The following is a 20,993-nucleotide window of genomic DNA, read 5'->3' as shown; positions in this document are numbered from 1 at the left end:
GAGGTATAATTGACATATAACATTGTACTATTCAGGTGTACAACATAATAATTCAATATTTGTTTATATTACAAATGATCACCACTAGTTAGCATCCATCACCATACTTAAGTTTTTTTTCTTGTGATGAGAACTTGTATTTATTTTTTTTGAAGTAACTTTTCTTTATTTGGAATCTGATTATCAACAGCTCTTTATATGTTTATTTTTTAAGCATATAAACAATTTTTAAAATTTTATTTATTTATTTATTTATCTTTGGCTGTGTTGGGTCTTTGTTGCTGCATGCGGGCTTTCTCTAGTTGAGTCGAGCAGGGGCTACTCTTCGTTGCAGTGCGTGGGCTTCTCATTGCGGTGGCTTCTTTTGTTGAGGAGCATGGGCTCTAGGCGCATGGGCTTCGGTAGTGTGGCACACAGGCTCAGTAGTTGTGGCTCACGGGCTCTAGAGCACAGGCTCAGTAGTTTTGGTGCACGGGCTTAGTTGCTCCACGGCATGTGGAATCTTCCCAGACCAGGGATTGAATCCGTGTCCCCTGCATTGGCAGGCAGATTCTTAACCACTGCACTACCAGGGAAGTCCTAAGAACTTTTAGGATTTTCTGTATACTTTCCTGGCAAATTTCTAATTTTCTATATAATATAAACTATAGTCACCATGTTGTACAGGGAACAAATGACTGCTTGCAAAAGACACGGAAGGCATTAAATATAAAAAAAAAAGTGGAATACATTTAAAATTTTAAATTGAGTATGTCTTTTTATATCACAAGACACCATTAAGAAAATGGAAGGTCAACAGCAGAGTAGGAGGTCCTTCTAACACATGATGAATCCTAACATCACAATTTTGAGCAAAAGAAGCCAAACTCAAGGAATATACATGATATGGTTCCATTTCTGTAAAATTTAGAAACGGGCAAAACTCACTGCACTGTTTAGAAATGAATGCTTAGGTGGTAAAACTCTTAAAGAAGCAAGGAGTTTTCTTGATTACCACAAAGGCAGGACAGAAGGAGGGCCTTCTGGGTTTACATAGATGTTAGCTTCATAATTACATTAAATTATACTTTTATGTCTTGTGCACTTTTCTTCCTATTTTTCAACAAAATAAAAGGTTTTTAAAATGGAATGTAATTTTTGCCTTTTTGATGGCTTATTTGTATGAGAAGATACTCTTAACGTTTTTAAAAAAACTATTTTCTCCTGATTTTTGGAAATCTTTGCAAGTAGGTCAAATTGGCTAGGTGCAGACTGAGGATAGTTTCACAAATCAAACTCTTAAGACTTTTAGCTCTGATTTAGTTTTAACAAACAGAAGAAATTAATCTGTACCAGAATAGAAATTAGGTTGGTGTCTCTTTACCTTTCAGTTTCATCAAAGCTGTTATATGAAAACCTGAATCTTCTGATGGTTTTAGTGTTTCTATTTTTCTGCTTAAAGCAATCAGTGATAAATAGTTGAGTGAAAATGATGACATGAAACTTATTAAAAAGAGCATAAATAATGGTAGGAGGAAAGAAGAAAGGGCATATGTTTGTAAATATATAATATATAAATAGGGTATAAATAGTGAATGTGATCAAACTAATGAGTTTTACTACTGCCTAGCCAGTCATAAAAATTTATCTCAAGATTATTAAATAAGGGATTATGCCTTGCTCAAATAGAGGTGAAATGTTCTTTGTATCAATTATAAATTACTTGGTTTTACATTTTAGTACTTATCCCTTAAGACATGTTTCTTTTAATATTTTAATTTTATTGGAGTATAGTTAATTTACAATATTGTGTCAGTTCTAAGACAAGTTGCTTTAACTCTTGAATTATTTTGTTAGGGGTTGTGCACTCATGATGGTACCTGGAAGTCAGCGGTTTATGGTTTTGGAGATCAGAGTAATTTGAAAAAACTACGAAATGAGTCCAATTTGAAGCCTGTCCCAATTGTTGGTCCAAAATTGAAAAGAAGGTATATTATCTCAAAATCTATTCTTCAGTTTATCTAACCATATTGTTGTTTATCTGACTGTTAATAACATATGCTACTAAGAAAAGCCTGGAGACTTTTATAGTGAGTTCAGGATTGTTTTCAAAGATAAATAAAATATAATTAATATGTTACCCTAAGTTTAAGTACTTCATATATAATAATACATTTGGATTCTGGGAAAATTCTGGAAAAAATCAGTTTTATGACTCTTCACTATCAATATCAAAATTAAACATCAATTAAATTTCATGCTGTAAAAATGTGATGATCTTATGTATATTAATCAACCTATTAATTAGTATTTATATGTGAGAACTCTAAACTCAGAGTTTGGCTGTTGAAATGAGTGTTCTTCTTATCATTATCTAGGGAAATTGATGGGGTATAAAAATGGTTAAACTATATGTGTTAACTGCCCATGGTGTGAAGAATACTACATTGTTCCAACTTGTCACTTGTTTGGGTGCAGGTGTAGAGAACAAAGGACAAATACTGAAGTAAATTTTAATTAAGAGCAGATCTGCCATCTTTACTGTTATTATTAATTGCCTCAAGAAGAGTTAAGGTTTTTATTCAGAAATTTACCAGTTATAGTTGTGGTCACTGTAAATGGAGAAGATACAACATGCTTCTGTCTTGCAGGTGGCCAATTTCTTACTGCAGAGAACTCAACAGTTATTCCATTCCTTTCTTGGGAGCAGATGTGTCTGTTGTGAAGCGGACTCAGCGTTACTTGCACGAAAATTTACAGCAATCACCTGTAAGCGTATATGATTTATTTTTTAATAAACAGTATTCTATGTTTGTTTCAGTTCCCCTATCATTTTAATGTAGGATTTTTATGTTTATAAAGCAAAAAATGAAAGAGCTAAAATAGTGCATGTTTCAGTTTCTGGAAGCATAAAGAATTAGTAGTGTAGAACATTTTGCATTTTATGGGGGTGGTAATAGCCTTCTCCCATAATTCAACTCTGACCTTCTGAATACCTTTTTAATGTAACACAATAGCAGCAAGTTCAATATAGGAAATCCTGGTATCATAAATACCCAACAGTCCTGTTGCGAGTTTCAGCTGCTAGAATACTCTTTCTGTTGCTTATGGAGGTGTCTAGGTTCTTCTCTCTTATCTCCTTGCTACCTTTAGAGAACTATCCTACTCCATTTGGTGAGGGAAGTAATTATTCCCACTGCTGAGACTTGAAGAGGAAACTGTGTCAAGTTTAAAAAAAAAACAAAAAACGAGAGTATTTTCTTATAGAAGAGATTGTAAGTGGAGTCTACACTCTATAATGTATAATTGTTAAACTCAGGTATATTGTTATGGACTTTTTATATATAGATTATGTGGACTTCTGTGTTCAAGTAGGGGGAGCTAATTACCTTTTGCAACAATTTTTTTTTTAACATCTTTATTGGAGTATAATTGCTTTACAATGGTGTGTTAGCTTCTACTGTATAACAAAGTGAATCAGCTATACATATACATATGTCCCCATATCTCCTCCCTCTTGCTTTTCCCTCCCACCCTCCCTATCCCACCCTTCTAGGTAGACACAAAGCACCGAGCTGATCTCCCTGTGCTACGCAGCTTCTTCCTACTAGCTGTCTGTTTTACGTTTGGTAGTGTGTATAGCTCCATGCCACTCTCTCACTTTGTCCCAGTTTACCCTTCCTCCTCCTCGTGTCCTCATGTCCATTCTCTACGTCTGCGTCTTTATTCCTGTCCTGCCCCTAGGTTCTTCAGAACCCTTTTTTTTTTGGATTCCATATATATGTGTTAGCATACAGTGTTTGTTTTTCTCTTTCTGACTTACTTCATTCTGTATGACAGACTCTAGGTCCATCCACCTCTCTACAAATAACTCAATTTCGTTTCTTTTTATGGCTGAGTAATATTCCATTGTATATATGTGCTACATCTTCTTTATCCATTCATCTGTTGATGGGCATTTAGGTTGATTCCATGTCCTGGCTATTGTAAATAGAGCTGCAGTGAACATTGTGGTACATGACTACTTTTGAATTATGGTTTTCTCAGGGTATATGCCCAGTAGTGGGATTGTTGGGTCATATGGTAGTTCTATTTTTATTTTTTTAAGGGACCTCCATACTATTCTCCATAGTGGCTGTATCAATTTGCATTCCCACCAACAGTGCAAGAGGGTTCCCTTTTCTCCACACCCTCTCCAGCATATATTGTTTGTAGTGTTTTTGTTTTGTTTTGTTTTGTTTTTTTGCAGTACGCGGGCCTCTCACTGTTGTGGCCTCTCCCATTGCGGAGCACATGCTCCAGACTCCAGACGTGCAGGCTTAGCGGCCATGGCTCACGGGTCTAGCTGCTCTGTGGCATGTGGGATCTTCCCGGACCGGGGCACGAACCCGTGTCCCCTGCATCGGCAGGCGGACTCTCAACCACTGCGCCACCAGGGAAGCCCATGTTTGTAGATTTTTTGGTGATGGCCATTCTGACCGGTGTGAGGTGATACCTCATTGTAGTTTTGATTTGCATTTCTCTAATGATTAGTGATGTTGAGCATCCTTTCATGTGTTTGTTGGCAATCTGTATATCTTCTTTGGAAAATGTCTATTTAGGCCTTCTGCCCATTTTAATAATTTCTTTTAAAAAATGTCCTCCCTGGGGGCTTCCCTGGTGGCACAGTGGTTGAGAGTCCGCCTGCCGATGCAGGGGACATGGGTTCGTGCCCCGGTCCGGGAAGATCCCACATGCCGCGGAGCGGCTGGGCCCGTGAGCCATGGCTGCTAAGCCTGCGCGTCCAGAGCCTGTGCTCCGCAACGAGAGAGGCCACAACAGTGAGAGGCCCGCGTACCTCGGAAAAAAAAAAAAAAGTCTTCCCAGTGTCTGATTTCTGGACAAGCTTTTGGAACATAACACATTCATAAAATGGAAACTGCTTTTGTTTGATATTTATGACTATAGAGTAAGTTATTAGTAGCTAACATTCTTGTATTACTTGGTCTAAGAAAGTAGGGAGTAACATCCTGACTTTATATTCTTCATCTAGGTTCAGTATGCTGCTTATGTAACTGTGGGAGGTGTCACCTCTGTTATTAAGCTGATGTTTGCTGGACTTTTCTTTTTATTCTTTGTGAAGTTTGGCATTGGAAGGCAACTTCTCATAAAAGTAAGTAATATTTCTATGAAATTAGACCTTAGAAGTATTTTCCATGAAGTTTTGAAAATATCACTAAAGGTTTTTTTTTTTTCCTTTAGTTCCCATGGCTCTTCTCCTTTGGTTATTTTTCAAAACAAGGTCCAACACAAAAACAGGTAACTCTTTCCTTTGTATCCAGGTCTCTAAAATAATATTTTTCTTTATTTCATTTTTACTTTTCCTCAGTGTAGTGAAAATAACAGCTAAGACCTGATGAAGCACTTACTGTGTTTCAGACACTCTTTTATATTCTTTACATAAATTAGATTACTCAGTCTTTTTGAACACTCCTTGAGGTGTTATCTCCATTTTACAAATGAGGAAAATGAGTCACAGAGAGGCTAAGAAACTTGCCAAAGTCCTATAGTGAGTAAATGGCCAAGTTAGGATGAGAACCCAGCTATCTGGCTCCAGAAATTATATTCTCTTTACTTCATAGAGATTTCAAATATTTTTACTCTTCAATTTTTCTCCTTCATTATCTCCTCCTTTTTTTACGTCTTCTCTCCCCCTCCTCCAAGCTTCCCTTCCCTTTCCTCTTTCACACACCCTGGATCCCCATGGTAGATAAGTTGAATTACCATCTGTCCGGTATCCTCAATATAACTGCTTCAGGCACTTCAGATTTCATGTGTAAAAGCTAAACTTATTTCCACTGAACCCTCTTCTTCCTTCTGTGTTTCCCATCTCAGTTGGTGGCACTGTCATCTGCCCAGTCCTGAATGTAGGCATCATTCTAGATTTTTCTCCAAATCCATCATAACTACCTTAGTTCAGGCTCTTATCCCTCTTCTCTTCTCTCTCTCTCTCTCTCTTCCTTCTAATTGTGGTAAAATACACATGACAAAATTCCCCATCTTAACCATTTTTAAGTGCTCAGTGGTATCAAGTACTTTCATATTATTATACAGCCATCACCACCATCCATTTCCAGAATTGTTTTCATCTTGCAAAACTGAAACTCTATACCCATTAGAAAATAACTCTCCTTTCCCCTTTTTCCCCAGTTCCTAGCAAACACAATTCTACTTTGTGTCTATGAGTTTGACCACACTAGAACATCATGAGTGGAATCATGCAGAATTTGTCCTTCTGTGATCAGCTTATTTTACATAGGATAATGTCCTCAGAGTTCATCCATGTTGTAGCATGTGTCAGAATTTCCTTTCTTTTGAGGCCAAATAATATTCCATTGTATATAGGCTTGTTTCTCAGTATCTTCAGAGGATTGGTTCCAGGATGCCCCACAGGTACCAAAATCCATGATGCTCAAGTCCCTTATATAAAATAGCATAGTATTTGCATATAACTTATAGACATTGTCCTGTATACTTTAAATCATCTATAGATTACTTTATAATACCTATGTAAATACTACATAAATAATTGTAAATGGTATGTTAATAGTTGGTGGCATAAGGCAAATTCAAGTTTTGCTCTTTGGAAATTTCTGGAAGTTTTTTCCCAAATAATTTGGATTTGACATTGGATGAGTGTGGACACAGAAATCATGAATATGGAGGGCTGACTGTATATACCATATTTTGCTTATCCATTCATCTGTCCATAGACACTTGGGTTACTTCTATTTTTGTCTATTTTGAATAATGCCTTTATGAAATTGGGTGTGCAGATATCTCTTCAAGACCCTTCTTTCAGTTCTTTTGGGTATATTACCAGAAATTCAATTTTTGGATCCTGTGGTAATTCTAGTTTTAAATTTTTTAGGAACCAACAAACTATTTTCCACTGTAGCTGCACCATTTTACATTCCCACCAACTGTGCACAAAGGTTCTAATTTCTCCATATCCTTACCAACACTTGCTATTTCCTTTTTTTTTTTTTATAGTAGCCATCCTAATAGTTGTGAGGTGATCTCTCATTATGGTTTTGATTTGCAGTTCCCTAAATGATTAGTGATGTTGAACTTCTTTCCATGTGCTGCTTATTGGCTTATTTGTATATCTTCTTTAGAGAAATGTCTGTTCTTGTCATTTGCCCATTTTTGTGCTGTATTGTTGAGTTCGAGGAGCTCTGTGTATATTCTGTATATTAATCCCTTATCAGATATGTGATTTGCAAATATTTTCTCCCAGTCTGTGGGGTTGTCTTTTCACTGTTAATAGTGCAGGCCCTTATCTTTCAGCTGAACTGTTCATAGCCTTCCTATGATTTCTTTCTAATTCATCTTCCCACTGCTGTATAAGAAATCTATGATGCAGATCTGACTCTGTTCCCAAGGATGGTTCAACATATGCAAATCAATCAGTGTGATACACCACATTAACAAAAGAGAAGACAAAAATCATAGGATCATCTCAATAGACGCAGAAAAAGCATTTGATAAAATTCAACATCCATTCATGATAAAAACTCTCACCAAAGTGGGTACAGAGGAAACATATCTCAACATAATAAAAGCCATTTACCACAAACGCATAGCCAACATAAAACTCAACAGTGAAAAGCTGAAAGCCTTCCCACCAAATTCAGGAACAAGACAGATGATGCCCACTCTCATCACTTCTGTTCAACATTGTATTGGAAGTCCTAGCCAGTGCAGTCGGACAAGAAAAAGAAATAAAAGATATCCAAATTGGAAGGGAAGAGGTAAAATTGCAGATGACATGATACCCTATATAGGGAACCCTGAAGACTCCACACAAAAACTATTAGAACTAATAAATGAATTCAGCAAGGTAACAGGATACAAGATTAATATACAGAAATCTGTTGCAGTCCTTTACACTAACAATGAAATATCAGAAAGAAAAAGTAAAAAAAAAATCCCGTTTAAAATCTCATCAAAAAAAAAACTAGGAATAAACTTAACCAAAGTGGTGAAAGACCTATATGATAACTGTAAAACATTGATAAAGGAAATTGAAGATGATTCAAAGAAATGGAAAGATAGCCCATGCTCTTGGACTAGAAGAATTAATATTGTTAAAATGGCCATACTATCCAAAGAAATCTACAGATTTAATGTCATCCCTATCAAATTACCCATGACATTTTTAACAGAACTGGAACGAATAATCCTAAAATTAATATGGAACCACAGAACTGCCAAAGCAATCCTGAGGAAAAAGAACAAAGCTGGAGGCATAACCCTTCTAGACTTCAGACAATACTACAAAGCTATCATAATGAAAACAGCATGGTATTGGCACAAAAACAGGTCAATGGAACAGAATAGAGAGCCCAGAAATAAAACCACACACCTATAGGCAATTAATCTTTGACAAAAGAGGCAAGAATATACAATGGAGAAAAGACAGTCTCTTCAGCAGGTGGTGTTGGGAAAGCTGGACAACTTCATGTGTCAATGAAATTAGAACACTCCCTCACACCATATACAAAAATAAACTCAAAATGGTTTAAAGACCTAAATCTAAGACACGATACCATAAAACTTCTACAGGAGAACCTGGGCAAAGCATTCTTGGACATAAATCATAGCAATATTTTCTTAGATCTGTATTCCAAGGCAAAAGAAATAAAAGCAAAAGTAAACAAATGGGACCTAATTAAACTTAAAACCTTTTGCACTGCAAAACAAACCATCAGCAAAATGAAAAGACAACCTACGGACTGGGAGAAAACATTTGCAAACAATGCAGCCAACCAGGGGTTAATGTCCAAAATATACAAACAGTTCATACAACTCAATATTAAAAAAAATCCAATTAAAAAATGGTCAGAGGGCTTCCCTGATGGCGCAGTGGTTGAGGGTCCGCCTGCCGATGCAGGGGATGCAGGTTCGTGCCCCGGTCCAGGAGGATCCCACATGCCGTGGAGCGGCTGCACCCGTGAGCCATGGCCGCTGAGCCTGCGCGTCCAGAGCCTGTGCTCTGCAGCGGGAGAGGCCACAACAGTGAGAGGCCCGTGTACCGCAAAAAAAAAAAAAAAAAAATGGTCAGAAGATCTAAATAGACATTTCTCCAATGAAGACATACATGTGGCCAAGAAGCACATGAAAAGATGCTCAACATCACTAATTATTAGAGAAATGACAAAACCACAATGAGCTATCACCTCACACCAGTCAGAATGGCTATCATCATAAAGTCTACAAATAATAAATGCTGGAGAGGGTGTGGAGGAAAGAGAAGCCTTCTACACTGTTGGTGGGAATGTAAATTGGTACAGCCACTATGGAAAACAGTATGGAGATTCCTTAAAAAACTAAAAATAGAGCTACCATATGATCCAGCAATCCCACTCCTGGGCATATATCCAGAAAAGAGGAAAACTCTAATTCAGAAAGATAAATCCACCCCAATGTACATAGCAGCACTATTTACAATAGCCAAGACATGGAAACAACCCAAGTACCCGTCAACAGACAATTGGTTTGAGGAGATGTGGTGTATATTACTCAGACATAAAAAAAGAATGAAATATTGCCATTTGCATCAAGGTGGATGGACCTAGAGAATACCATACTAAGTGAAGTAAGAGGAAGACAAATATTATATGATATCACTTATATGTGGAGTCTAAAAATTGATACAAATGAATCTATATACAAAACAGAAACATTCTCAGAGATAGAAAACAAATTTATGGTTACCAAAGGGGAAAGGGCGAATAAATTAGGAGAAGGGGATTAACAGCTACAAACTACTATACATAAAATAGATAAGCAACATGGATTTACTATATAACACAAGGAACTATGTTCAATATCTTGTAATAACGTATAATGGAAAATAATGTGAAAAAATATATATACACCCGTATAACTAAATCACTTTGCTGTACACCTGAAACTAACAATACTGTAAATCAACTATACTTGAATAAACAATAAAATCTGACCCTGTTATCACCTTCTTTAAAATACTTCCCTGGCTTATTGCTTTGACAATGACTCTTACAGCTGGGACTTTATATATCAGAATCACCCAGTGAGATGTTTTCAAATACATGTTTTGACCCTGGCATCTGGACATTCTGATTCAGTAGGTGTGGAGTGGGGCCTCGAAGGATAGGTCAGTGGTTCTCAGCTTTGGGAGAGAGCCCAAAACAAATGACCAGAGATGCGGGTTTGATTGGTGTGGAATGTGGCCTGGGCACTGGGCTTTTTGAAAACTCCCCAGTAATGTTAATGCACTGCCAAGGTTGTGAATCACTGATGTGGAGGTAGGAAGGTTCTGGGTGATGTTTGGGTTATTTTGGTCCACACTCCTAGAGCACCAGTGACTGAAGTCCATCTCTGCAGATGTGAGGGCCTTCATGAGCTAGCCCTGGATAGCAGATAGGCTTTTTTTTTTTATGCCAACTCTGATTAATTGGTAGTAGCATCCTAGAGACTGTTGAAAATTGTCTCATACTGAATGTGTCATGCCTGAGAGGGTTACAATCAGATAGCATGTGTGCCTCAGGCAGGGGAGGAGACAAGTACAACCTGTGTGTCTGACTTTGTTCACACCCTGTTCCTCTTCAGTTGTATGTTCTAGCCATGTTAGACTGCGATCCACCATGCTACTGCATCCCTTCTCGACTTTTTCCCCTGAAAGGGGTTCTTGAGTTAAAAATTAGAAACCACTGGTGTAGGAGCAGTATAAGTGTGAAAAGAAGGAAGAGCTTACAATGGTCCTGATTCCAGTGCTGAAACTTACTAATCATTATATGGGTTCTTAACACTGTTTAGATTTATCACGGCCAGAAGAATTGGTTACTCACTGTAACTAATTCACAAGAGCCTGAGGTATATAAACCAGAATGCAATTAATTAACCAGAAATATATCTATTAGGTAGGTAAGATAATTTCAGAACAAGGCATTGTCCTGCTTACTTATTCTCTCCATTTAAGCAAATTTCAGAAGACAATTCACTTTTTTTTTTTGGTGGAATCAATCTTCACAAGAGATGGACTACAGTGCAGGTAGCCTGGAAGAGTTATCCTCTCCCTTAGACATGTTTGGACAGAAAAAAATCAATAACTTCTCTCCCTATTTGTTTCCTCTTTTCCTTTCTTCTCTACTTGCCAACACTAATTCTGGGAGATTTAGTGTATAGTGAACAATCAATCAGGCCTTGAAAGGCCTGGATGCCATCCTATTATTTTATTTTTTTCATCCCATTATTTTAAGATAATCTCTGCTCAGATCTCATGAACTCACTTACAATTTATAATGTAATGCTCAGGCATTTATAAGGCTACATGTTGTAGGATGAAGTGAGGGACATGGGAAGGAAAAGTTGTCATGCCTGAGAAAGCTGCCAAATATCTTTGCACCAAGGAAGTCCACTTGGTTTCTTTTGTGAAACATATCCAACTTGGCTTCCTCCTGTTTTTATTTGGAATTCATCTTCTTTGGTATTATTGGCCTTTGACAGCATATGACCTTGGGCATACATTAGTAGATGAATCTATTGCTACTTTTAAATAATAGTTACCTAATTTTGATAAATGTACTGAAAAGCTCCTATCTTTTTCTTTATTTTTTATTCAATTTATTTAATCTAAAAAAAATATCCAGTTCATTGATTTCTTCCACCCCTACCCCCTGCCTCTGACAACCACCAATCTGTTCTCTGTATATATGACCTTAATATATATATGTGCGCGCGCGCACACACACACATACATATATACACACTGCATTTTCTTTATCCATTAGTGGACATTTAGGTTGTTTCCACGTCTTGGCTATTGTAAATAATGCCATAGTGAACATGGGGATGCATATATTTTTTTCAAATTAGTGTTTTTGTTTTCTTCAAATAAATATCTGGGAGTGGACTTGCTGGATCATATGCTAGTTCTGTTTTTAATTTTTTGAGGAACCTCTATACTCTCTTCTATAGTGGCATTCAATTTACATACCCACCAACAATTCACAAGGGTTCCTTTTTCTCCACATCAACACTTATTTGTCTTTTTTGATAATAGCTATTCTGACAGGTGTGAGGTGATATTATGGTTTTGATTTGCATTTCCCTGATGATAGTGATATTGAGCATATTTTCATGTGTCTGTTGGCCATCTATATATATTTTTTGGAAAAATGTCTATTCCGTTCCACTGCCCATTTTTAATCAGGTTGTTTGGGGTTTTGTTGATGTTGAGTTATATACATTCTTTGTATATTTTAGTTATTAACCCCTTATTAGGTACATTGTTTGCAAATATCTTCTTCCATTCAGTAAGCAGTCTTTTTGTTTTGTTGATAGTTTCCTTCACGGTGCAAAATTCAATTTAATGTAGTCCCACTTGTTTATTTTTGCTTTTGTTTCTCTTGACTGAGGAGACATATCCAGTAAAATATTGCTAAGACCAATGTCAAAGAGCATACTACTTATATTTTCTTCTAGAGATTTTTGTGGTTTCAGGTTTTACACTTAAGTTTTTAATCTACTTTGAGTTTATTTTTCTATATGGTGTGAGGCAGTAGTCCAGTTTGATTTTTTGCATATAGCTGTCCAGTTTTCCCAACACAATTTATTAAAGAGGTTGTCTTTCCTGTTGTATATTCTTGCCTCCTTTGTCGTAGATTAATTGAACATGTACGTGTGGGATTATCTCTGAGCTCTCTATTCTGTTCCATTGATCTATGCGTCTGTTTTTTTCTGCCAGTACCATACTGGGTTTTTTGGGTTGTTTTTTGTTTTTTTGGCCATGCCATGTGGCTTGCGGGATCTTAGTTCCATGACCAGGAATCAAACCTGTGCCCCCTGCAGTGGAAGCATGAAGTCCTAATGGCTGGACCACCAGGGAATTCCCAGTACCATACTGTTTTGATTACTGTACCTTTGTAGTATAGTTTGAAATTAGGGAAGATGACACTTCCAGCTTTGTTGTCCTTTCTCAGGACTATTTTGACTATTTGAGGTCTTTTGACTTCACAATTAAGAATTATTTGGTCTCAGTCTGTGAAAAATGCCATTGGTATTTTGATAGATGTTGCATTCATTCTCTAGATTGCCTTGGGTAGTATTGTCATTTTAACAATATTAATTCTTACAATCCATGAGCATGGTGTATCTTTCTATGTGTCGTCTTCAGTTTCTTTCATCAGCGTCTTATAATTTTTCAGGTATTTTACCTCATTGGTTAGATTTTTACTAGGTATTATTCCTTTTGATGCGATTGTAAATGAGATTGTTTTCTTAATCTCTTAATGATTGTTTGTTGTTAGTGTATAGAAATACAACAGATTTCTGTATATTAACTTTGTATCATATCCTGCAACTTTACTAAATTCATTTATTAGTTTTAATAGTTTTTTGGTGGCATCTTTAGGATCTGTTGCATGTAGTATTGTGACCTCTGCAAACAGCGACAGTTTTACTTCTTTCTTTCCAATTTAGATTCCTTGTATTTCTTTTTTCTTGTCTGATTGTTGTGGCTAGGACTTCCAATACTATGTTGAATAAAAGTGGCAAGAGTGGGCACTCTTGTCTTGTTCCTGGTGTTAGAGGAAATGCCTTCAGATTTTCACCATTGAGGATGATGTTAGCTGTGGGCTTGTCATATATGGCCTTTATTATGTTGAAGTATGTTCCCTGTATACCCAGTATGTTCCCTGTATACCTTGTATCACAATGATTGATTTGCAGTTATTGAATTAACCTTACATCCCAGGATAAATCCCACTTGATCATGGTATATGATTATTTTAATGTATTGTTGAATTCAGTTTGCTAACATTTTGTTGAGGATTTTTGCATCTATGTTCATCAATGATATTGGCTTGTAATTTTCTTTTTTTGTGATATCTTTGTCTGGTTTTGGTATCAGGGTGATGCACGTTCATAAGAATGACTTTGGAAGCATTTCTTCCTCTGCATTTTTTTGGGATAGTTTGAGAAGGTTAGGCATTAACTCTTCTTTAAATGTTTGGTAGAATTCACCTGTGAAGCCTTCTGGTACTGGACTTTTGTTTATTGGGAGTTGAGGGTTTTTTAAATTACTGATTCAGTTTCATTCCTGGTAACCAGTCTGTTTATATTTTCTATTTTTTCTTGATTCCATCTTGGGAGATTGTACATTTCTAGGAATTCGTCCATTTCTATATTGTCCATTTTATTCACATGCAGTTGTTTCAGAAATCTTTTATGATCCCTTGTGTTTCTGTGATATCAATTGTAACTTCTCCTTTTTCAGTTCTGATTTTATTTATTTGAGCTCCCTTTCTTTCTTGATGAGTCTGGCTAAAAGTTTATCAATTTTGTTTATCTATCCAAAGAATCAGCTTTTAGTTTCATTGATCATTTCTATTGTTGTTGTAGCCTCTATTTCATTTATTTCTGCCCTGATCTTTATGATTCCTTTCCTTCTACTAACTTTGAGTCTTGTTTGTTCTTATTTTTCTAGTTCCTTTAGGTGTAACGTTAGGTTATTTACTTGAATTTTGTTTGTTTGTTTGTTTCCTGAGGTTGGCTTGTAATGCTGTAAGCTGCCCCCTTAGAACTGCTTTTCCTGTGCCCTGTAGATTTTGGATTGTTGTGTTTCCACTTTCATGTGTCTCCAGGTATTTTTTTGATATCCTCTTTCTTCATTAAGCCATTTGTTGTTTAGTAGCATGTTTGATTTTTGCAGTGTTTCCTTATAGTTGATTTCTGGCTTCATAGTGTTGTGGTTGGAAAAGATGCTTGATATGATTTCAATTTTCTTAAATTTACCAAGGCTTATTCTGTGGCCTAGCATGTGGTCTATACTGGAGAATGTCTGTGTGTACTTGGAAAGAATGTGTATTCTGCTGCTTTTGGATGGATTGCTTTGTATATATCTATTAAGTTCATCTAGTGTAATATGTCATTTGAGGCCAGCGTCTCCTTATTGATTTTCTGTTTGTGTGATCTGTTCATTGATGTTAGTGAGGTGTTAAATTCTCCTACTATGATTGTGTTACTGTCAATTTCTCCTTGTATGTTTGTTAAGATTTGCTTTATGTATTTAGGTACTCCTATGTTGGATTGTTGTTATATCCTCCTGTTGGATTGGTCCCTTTCTACTTAGTAATATCCATCTTTATCTCTTGTTATAGTCTTGGTTTTAAAGTCTATTTTCTCTGATATAAGTATTGCTACTCTGGCTTTCTTTTCATTTTTTTTCACATGGAATACTGTTTTCCATTCCCTCACTTTCAGTCTATGTGTGTCTTTATATCTGAAGTGAGTCTCTTGTAAGTAGCATATATATGGGTCTTGTTTATGTATCCATTCAGTCACTCTACGTCTTTTGAGTAGAGCATTTATTCCATTTACATTTACTGTAATTATTGATAGGTATGTACTTACTACCATTTTGTTAATTGTTTTCTGGTTGTTTTTGTAGTTTTTTGATTTTTTCTTCTTTTTCTCTCTTCCCATGTAATTTGATGACTATCTTTAGTGTTATGTTTGGATCTCTTTTTGTGTGTGTGTGTGTGTATCTATTATAGATTTTTGGTTTGGGGTTACCATGAGGTTTATATATAGCACCCTGTATATATTTGTGATTATTATAAGTTACTGATCTCTTTAAGTTCGAACACATTTCTAACAACCCTGCATTTTTACTCCCCCCTACCCCATGTTAATGTATTTTGGTTTTTTGTTTGTTTGTTCGTTTGTTGCGGTACACGGGCCTCTCACTGCTGTGGCCTCTCCCGTTGCGGAGCACAGCCTCCGGACGCACAGGCTCAGCGGCCATGGCTCACGGGCCCAGCCGCTCCACGGCATGTGGGATCTTCCCGGACCGGGGCACGAACCCGTGTCCCCTGCATCAGCAGGCGGACTCTCAACCACTGTGCCACCAGGGAAGCCCCATGTTAATGTTTTTGAAATCATATTTTACATCTTTTTATTTTGTGTATCCCTTAACTACTTACTGTAAAAATAGGTGATTTTACTACTTTTGTCCTTTAACTTTTCTGCTAGCTTTACAAGTAGTTGGTCTACTACCTTTACTATATATTTGCCTTTACCGATGAGATTTTTCCTTTCATATTTTTATATTTCTAGTTGTAGTCTTGTCTTTTCCACTTAGAAAGGTCCCTTTAATGTTTCTTGTAAAGCCTGTTTAGTGGTGCTGAACTCTTTTAGCTTTTTGCTTGTCTGTAAAACTTCTCTTTAAATCTGAATGATAGCCTTGCTGGGTAGAGTATTCTTGGTTGTAGGTTTTTTCCTTTCATTACTTTAAAATATGTCATGCCACTCCCTTCTTCCTGGCAAAGTTTATGCTGAAAAGTCAGCTGATAGCCTTACGGGAGTTACCTTGTACGTAACTGCTTGCTTTTCTCTTTCTGCTTGTAAGAGTCTCTCTTCATCTTTAATTTTTACCATCTTAATCACAGTATGTCTTGGTGTAGATATCTTTGGGTTCATATTGTTTGGAACCCTCTGTGTTTTCTGGGCTTGGATGTCTGTTTCCTAAGTTAGAGAGGTTTTCAGCTATTTTTTTCTTCAGATAAGTTCTCCCCCTTTCTCTCTCTTCTCCTTCTGGTACCCCTGTAAGGCAAATATTAGTAAATTAGTACATTAGTACCTAGAGGTATCTTTAACTGTTCTCATTTTTAAACATTGTCTTTTCTGTTCAGCTTGGATGATTTCCACTACTCTCAGTTTACTGATCTGTATCTTTAATCTACTGTTGATTTCTTCTCATGTATTTTTTATTTCAGTTATTACATTCTTCAGCTATGTTTGACTCTTCTTTATATTTTCAAACTCTTTGTTATACTTCTCACTGTGTTCATCCGTTCTTCTCCCAAGCATCTTTGAGTACCTTTATGATCATTATCTTGAACTCTTTATCAAGTAGATTGCTTATCTCCACTTATCTTAGTTCTTCTGGTGTTTTATTTTGTTGTTTTTTGGAACACATTCCTCTGTTGCCTCCTTTTGCCTATGTCTCTGTTTTTTATTTCTGTGTATAATATTAGGTAAGTCAGTTACATTTTGCAATCCTGGAGAATGGCCTCCTGTGGGAGACTTTCAGTGGGGCCTAGCAGCATAGTCCCCAATGGTCACTGGAGCTATATGCTCTAGCAGTGCCCCCTGTGTGGGCTGTATGGGCCTTTCTGACTACTGTGGGCACACTAGTAGGCAGAGCTGGCCCCCAGATGGCTGCCAGGCCCTCCCTGCCTCATGCCGAGGCTACTGCCCTTCTGGTGGGCATGGCCTGGACCTGGAGAGGCTGTCTGCAGGGCCCTGGGGGTCCTGGGCTGGTACCAGCCTGATAGTAGGTGTGGCCAAGTCATGGCATGCTGCGCCAGGTATCCAGGGGGCTCAGGCTGGTGCCACCCCCCTGGGGTGGGCAGTACTGGGGTCCCAACATAGCTGGCTGCAGGACCCAGGGAGTCCCAGGGCTGGTATTGGTCTGCTACTGGGCAGGGAAGCACCTGGTGCTAATGAGATAGAGGGAGGACCCCAAAATGGTGCTTGCCAGCACCAGTGTCCTCATGGCAGAACAGGTGCCCCCAAATGGCTCCCATTAGCATCTCTGTCCCCAGAGGGAGTCCCAGTTCCCTTCTGCCTCCCTGGAAGGCTCTCCAAGATCAGCAAGTGGGTTGACCTGGGCTCCTTTCATATTACTACCTCTGCATTGGATTTCAGGGCATGTGAGATTTTGTGTGAGTCCTTTAAGAGTGTAATCCCTGTTTCCTATGGCCCTCCAGCTCTCTGTATGCAAGCCCTGCTAGCCTTCAAAGCCAGATGTTCTGGGGGCTTGTTTTCCTGGTACAGGACCCCCGGGCTGGGGAGAGCCCAGTGTGAGGCTCAGACCCCTTGCTCCCTGGGGAGAATGCTTGTAATTGTAATTATCCTCCCATTTGGGAGTAGCCTACCTGGGAGTTTGGGTCTTGCCTACACTGCATCTCTGCTTCTCCTACCATCATGTTGTGGTTTCTTCTTTATATCTTTAGTTGTTGAAAATCTTTTCTGCTAGTCTTCAGGTTGTTCTCATTGATAGTTGCTCTGTATATAGTTATAATTTTGGTGTGTCCAGGGACTTCCTAAACGCCACCATCTTGGTCATTCCTCTATTTCTAGTTTTTTGATGGTAGCCATTCTAACAGGTGTGAGGTGATATCTCATTGTGGTTTGATGTGCATTTCCCTCATGATTAATGATGTAGAGCATCTTTTCATGCACCTATTGGCTGTCTGTATGTCTTCTTTGGAAAAATGTCTTCCGATCTTCTGCACATTTTTCAGTTCAAGTGTTTGGTTTTTGCTAGTGAGTTGTATGAGTTCTTTATATTTTGGGGGTAATAGCCACTTATCAGATATGTGATTTGTAATATTTTCTCCCATTTAGTAGGTTGCCTTTTCATTTTGTTCATGGTTGCCTTTGCTGCACAGAAGCGTTTTACTTTGACATAATCTTACGTGTTTATTTTTGCTTTTGTTTCTGTTTCTGGTGTCAAGTTCAGAAAAAGCATCTTTAATACCTATGTCAAGGAACTTACTGCCTATGTTTTCTTCTAAGAGGTGTATGGTTTCAGGTCTTATATTCGTCTCTAATCCATTTTGAGTTAATTTTTGTGTATGGTGTAAGCAGCAGTCTAGTTACGTTTTTTCAACATCATCTGTTGAAGAGACTGTCCTTTTCCCATTGAATATTCTTGGCTCCTTTGTCATAAATTAATTGACCACATATGTGTGGGTTTATGTCTGGGTTCTCTGTGCTATTCTGTTGATCTGTGTGCGTGTTTTTATGCCAATACCATACTGTTTTAATTACTATAGCATTGTAATATTGTTTGAAATCAGGGAGCATGGTACCTCCAGCTTCATTCTTCTTGCAAAGATTTCTTTGGCTATTTGGAGTCTTTTCTGGTTTTATATAGACTTTAGGATTTATTGTTCTAGTTCTGTGAAATATGCCATTGGTATTTTGATAGGGATTGCATTGAATCTGTAGATTGCTTTGGGTAGTGTGCACATTATAATGATATTCTTTCAATCCATGATCATGGACTGTCTCCATTTATTTGGGTCTTCAATTTCTTTTGTTAATGTCTTGTAGTTTTCAGCATGTAGGTCTTTCACCTCCTTGGTTATATTTATTCCTGGATGTTTTATTCTTTTTGATGCATTTGTAAACGGGATTGCTTTCTTAATATTTCTTTCTGATAGTTCATTAATGTATAGAAATGAAACAGATTTTTGGGTGTTGATTTTGTATCCCATGACTTTACTGAATTCATTTTAGTTCTGATTTTTTGATGGAATCTTTAGCGTTTTCTATACATAACATCATGTCATCTGCAAATAGTGATGGTATTACTTCTTCCTTTCCAATTTGGATACCTTTTTTTTTTTTTGCGGTACGCGGGCCTCTCACTGCTGTGGCCTCTCCCGTTGCGGAGCACAGGCTCCAGACGCGCAGGCTCAGCGGCCATGGCTCACGGGCCCAGCCACTCCGCGGCATGTGGGATCTTCCCGTACCAGGGCACAAACCCATATCCCTTGCATCGGCAGGCGGACTCTCAACCGCTGCACCACCAGGGAAGCCCTGGATACCTTTTATTTCAATTTTTTGCCTAATTGCTCTGGATAGAACTTCCAGTACCATGTTGAATACTGTCGACAAGAGTGGGCACTCTTGTCTTGTTCCTGACCATAGAAGAAAAGCTTTCAGCTTTTCACCATTGAGAATGATGTTAGCAATGGGTTGTCATATATGGCCTTTATTATGTTGAAGTATATCCCCTCTATATACCCAGTTTGCTGAGACTATCATAAATGGATGTTGAATTTTGTCAAATGCTTTTTCTGCATTTGAGATGATCATATGATTTTTATCCTTTATTTTGTTAATGTGGTATATCACATTGACTGATTCATGGATGTTGAACCATCCTTGCATCCCTAAACTAAATCCCACTTGATCATGGTATACGGTCCTTTTAATATATTGTTGAATTCAGTTTGCTAATATTTTGTTGAGGATTTTTGCACTTATGTTCATCAGTGATATTGGCTGTCATTTTCTTTTCTTGTGGCATCCTTGTCTGGTTTTGCCTTTAAATAATGGTTTCTCCTTTCTGGTACTCACCTTACTTTTCTATGTAATAAACTTCACGCACATGCGCTCACCTCTTCCTCAGTAAACTTAATAATGCTCTCTGCTAAACTAGTCCTGCACTTCTAATTCATGTCTCATATTGTTATTAGATCTCTTATGTGTATCTGTGTGTGTGTATATATATATGTATATATTTCCACACACACTAAACTGTAAGCTCCAGGAATGCCTTTTCTTTTTCTTTTCTTTTCTTTTAATTTTATTAATACTTTATTTATGTCTCAGGACCTAACATAGTGTCTGACCCTTGGTTGATACTTAATAAAAATTTGTTCACCATGGCTTTGTTATTTTATTTCTAAATTTAGTGATTGTGACAGATGCTTGGATAGATCTTCTATAATTTAATTTTTGAATCAAATTTTTACACTTCTAAGTGGAGCAATTTTATATCTATACCCTAGGCCCATACTGCCGTTACTTGTTGACTATTTTTTTGTCTTGTCACCTCAAACAGATATCTAAAGCCCGAGTACCATATTCTATCCTAAAATGAAAACTACCTCCAGCTTTTCCTCGGAAACTGCCTATTCTGGTGGTGCTGTTCTTCTTTCAGCCACAACCTAAGACCCATCTTTATATCAGCTTTATTCCTCACTAACTCCCTCCTCTCAACATCACTCCAGTCAGCAAAACTTGTTGTTTTTCAAAGAATTATTTTTTGCTCCATGCTTAAGTAAAGGATGACGGGATATTCTGACAGATAGAATATTGATTTTTTTATTTATTGAAAATGTCTTATAGGAAGTATATTAGTAGGTTTTATTGTGTTCAAGGAGGAAACGACATATTTATTTAATAAA

At 37.3% G+C, this 20,993-nt stretch overlaps 1 protein-coding gene across 2 annotated transcripts in view; it reads left to right on the top strand.

Annotated features, from left to right (window-relative positions):
- SCCPDH (saccharopine dehydrogenase (putative)) overlaps nt 1–20,993 on the top strand; it is a 44,039-nt gene that overhangs the window by 16,332 nt on the left and 6,714 nt on the right. For both annotated transcript variants that reach the window (XM_019920541.3, XM_004324397.4), the window contains exons 6-9: nt 1,837–1,967; nt 2,631–2,748; nt 5,012–5,131; nt 5,221–5,277. In XM_019920541.3, coding sequence (XP_019776100.2) covers nt 1,837–1,967; nt 2,631–2,748; nt 5,012–5,131; nt 5,221–5,277 — 426 coding nt within the window. The remainder of the gene's footprint in view (nt 1–1,836; nt 1,968–2,630; nt 2,749–5,011; nt 5,132–5,220; nt 5,278–20,993) is intronic.

Source organism: Tursiops truncatus, chromosome 1 (genome assembly GCF_011762595.2).
Source record: "Tursiops truncatus isolate mTurTru1 chromosome 1, mTurTru1.mat.Y, whole genome shotgun sequence".
NCBI lineage: Eukaryota > Metazoa > Chordata > Mammalia > Artiodactyla > Delphinidae > Tursiops > Tursiops truncatus.
Note: the sequence above shows the minus strand (reverse complement) of the source record. Positions and strands in the feature narration are given on the sequence as shown.